Source organism: Pan troglodytes, chromosome 5 (genome assembly GCF_028858775.2).
Source record: "Pan troglodytes isolate AG18354 chromosome 5, NHGRI_mPanTro3-v2.0_pri, whole genome shotgun sequence".
Taxonomy (NCBI): Eukaryota; Metazoa; Chordata; class Mammalia; order Primates; family Hominidae; genus Pan; species Pan troglodytes.
The window spans coordinates 181,877,392-181,880,878 of NC_072403.2; the positions used below are offsets into that span (position 1 = coordinate 181,877,392).

The window sequence follows — 3,487 nt, forward strand, 5'->3', positions numbered from 1 at the left end:
CAAGGGAGAAATGGAAGATTAGCTAAATTTGTTTTCCATCAAAAGCAATGATGAAAACGATTATTTTCAAAGAGCAACAGCAAATGTTGGTCCAAATTCACAAGTGTTCATCTGACAGGCCATATTGGAGAGTAAAGGTAGTTGTGCGTGGGCCTTCTGAGTGCATGGACGTGGAATTTAGCTACAGGATGAATGTTCTCCTGCTTCCGTAAGTTGTTTTGATGAGACATGAAGACATGTTCTGAACAATATTAGAAGAAAGCATCACCTTGGTACATCTGGCACCTGCCCTGCCCCCGACCTTTTCCTGAGTGAACAGAAGCCACGTCCCTTTTTAAATTAAGTGATGGAATAGCCTGGCCTGTTCCATGTCCTTGCTGCTGTCTCCCGTGCTCGCTCCTCTGGGGCTCCAAGCATGTGGCTGAGAATCCATTTGGGACATCCGTTCCCCATCCCTGCCTGTCTCTATCATTAAACAAAGTGAAGATAGTCTGATGTCACTGGCTTTCCAAACTCTTACTTGGATTCACTGTAATGTAGACTAAACAAATGGCTTAAAATTCACTGTTTGCAGAGACCTTATCCTCTGCTCCACTCAGTAGAGACATGACCTGCCCCTCGAAGCTCTGCTCATTCCACTGCCTTCCTGACAGGCATGTGCGCAGCTTCAGGAAGCTCTCTGAGGTCAGAAACCCTGTCGTTTTACCTGTTTGCACCCCCTCTTTGTGTGTCCTGAATATTTTTACTACCTTAAATGTGGGTTCTTTCCCCCACAACATTTGTTTTAAATAATTTTAAAGCTACAGAAATGTTTCTAGAATAGTCCAATGGATTCCCACATGACAATTCAACTATCGTTGGCATTTTGCCACACTTATTTTCCCCTTTTAAGTACACATATATCATTCTTTTGACTGAACCATTTTGAAAGTTAGTCATTGTGATGTGATGTTTTGCCCCCAAATACTTGAGCATTCATCTATTGAGAACAAAATCATTCCCCTTCAGTTATCAAATTGAGGAAATTTAACAATAACACAGCACCATTATCTAATACATGGTCCATATAAAATTTTTCCCAGTGTGTATAATAATATCGTTTATACCTTCGTTTATACCTGTTGTTTGTTTTTATCCAAGCACCACAACTGCTTTTAGTTACTATATCTTTTATTTTTAAAATCTGGAATAGCTCCCTTTTTGTTTTTTTCTTTCTATGTCAGAGACATTTTTGAAGTATTTATGTCACCTTTACAGAATATTCATCAATTGGCTTTTGTTAGATTGTTTCCTCAAATTTGACAGTTTTAAAGAAACACTGCATCCATGATACTGTCGGAACCAGTGCATCACATCAAGACACATGATTGACACAATAATGCTGTGTGCCACTCGGCGCATCACAGCAGGACACATGAGGCACATATGTGCTGCTGTGCACTCCTCTGAATATTGCAGGACGTGTGGGTGGGGCCAGGTGTTGTCAAGGTCCCGGCAGGTCGCTCTGCCCTCTAGACACAACGGCTGGATGGGCGGTGGACACCTGCTCTGCGGAGCCTGGGCAGCAGCTGAAGATGATGTGGGGAGGGGCTGCTCAGCTGGGGCTGGAAGGTGAGGAGGACAGGGCTGGGCTGGCCGCCTTGTGGAGATAGCAGGACTTGTTGAGGGAAAGTCAGGCCAGGGATGCAAACCAAAGCCTGAGGAGAAACTGCAGCGCCGTGCATGGCCTCAGCTCCCTTTCTGAGGCCCCGTTGATGTGAGTGCTTTCAACAAGCCCTCCAGGGAATCTCTGCTGCTTGCAACCAAAAAGTAGTGACCACTGGAAGAGCCAGCCCCTGTGAGAGGACAGAGGCATGGCCGCCATCAAGAGGCAGGCAAACCCCAGAGAAGGAGGCCACGGACTTGGCAGTGGACGACCGGTGTGCGATCTCAGTGCCACAGGTTACTGGTTTTGTGGCAAGATGTGTACCTGCTGACAGCATGGCTTCCTCGTCTGCAGAGTGTGACAGTGACATTCCCTGCCTCATTAGACAGACGTCAGGATACAGTGAGGCGCGGTGCTCAGCCCCATTCTGGCACGTAGCATCGATAAACACCAGCTCTTACCGGATCGTTCCCTTATGCTGGGAGGAAAGAAACGGTTTGGATTTCCTCTGTCTAGAAGCCCAGCTATCTGCATGTGTGTTCAGAGGACGCTCTCGTATCTCAGGAGTGAAACCGAAGCATCCTGTACATCTTTCCCCCACCCCCACTCACAGCCTCGGATTCTCTGCACAGCTTTAGTAAAGGAGCTGATGGGGAATCGGATGCCTGACCCCGAGTCCTCACTCTGGGGCTCGAGCTTAGGATAACTTCAGGTTCAGCTGAGGCCTCTGAACTGTGACTCCGCCCCGTGGCCGCATGCGTCGGAACTCCTACCTGCCCTTTGCCCTTCTCGAGGCCGGTGCTTGACTGGAGGAGGGCCGGCAGCAGAAATGCAGCTGACCGGGTTGCGTTTTCGTACGGCTGACTAAAGCGGATACCGGTGGAGACTCATTTCTCGTTTTATTTTTCAACGATTTGGCGGAGAAGCTCCTCTTGCGAATGGACTTTGGATTTCTTGGAGCTGCGCTGCGGGTCCCACAGTGTGGCTTTCGGCCCGTGCTGTGCTGGCGCTTGCACTTCCTCTGGCGGGGCACGGGGTGGCGCTCCCGGGTAAAGCAGCGGCCAGCGGGAGCCCTGAGTGAGGCGCTGCCTCTCCCGCTGAAGCGGGTTCCAAGGCCACCGTGAGGGGGACCATCCATCCAGGTAAAATGTGTTCTTTCCTTGTTCCTTTGCGAATCGATGGGGATCAGGCTTCCCCAGGTGGTGAAGTGAGGAACAGGGACCGCGGGGCTCGCCTGACCCATTGGGGTCTCCATCCTTGTCCGTGCTGACAAAAGACAAGCACAGACATCGCCTGAAATCTTCCCGCCTCCGTGAGGGAGGCCTGCGTCTGGGAACGCGCTGCAGGGAAGTGATCCCTGAGTGAGGAAGGAGGTGCCGGGGCATCATTAATCAGACCTCGGGAGGCAATGCCGGGAAGGTTCTTTGTTTAAAGAAACACTCATGTTTAAAGAGCACTTGGTGCGGACTTGCTGTGGCCATCGCCCTCAACAGCTCATCTTTAGGAGGTGCAGGCTGAACTCACGCCTCGGTGTCGTCCATGTCCGCCTGCCGCGCAGAGGAGACAGCGAGAGGCCTTCCCACCGCACGGCTTTTACGGGAAGCTCTTCACATTGGCTAGAGGGGTGTGGTTTGGTTTATAGCCACACCAAGTAATTTTAATAGAACTCAATAACTATGTTGCCTTGCAGGCTCCGAGTGCTACAGGCAGACCCGAGTCCGAGTCTTCCTACGGCTCATTGTCCCCCTCTGGATTTCCTAGGGACTCCAGATACGATGGCATCAATGTCAGTTAACTTGGCACTTCTTAAAATAGATCTATGATCAAATCTTAAGTTTTTCC

At 49.9% G+C, this 3,487-nt stretch overlaps 1 protein-coding gene across 1 annotated transcript; it reads right to left on the bottom strand.

Annotated features, from left to right (window-relative positions):
* Positions 1-1,162: 1,162 nt before the first annotated feature.
* On the bottom strand, positions 1,163-3,130 carry LOC104007088 (putative uncharacterized protein encoded by LINC00242). Its single transcript, XM_054686553.2, is given in 2 exon segments — positions 1,163-2,885; positions 2,887-3,130. Coding segments are annotated over 2 exon segments (618 nt in total). The 5' UTR covers positions 3,034-3,130; the 3' UTR covers positions 1,163-2,414.
* Positions 3,131-3,487: the final 357 nt, after the last annotated feature.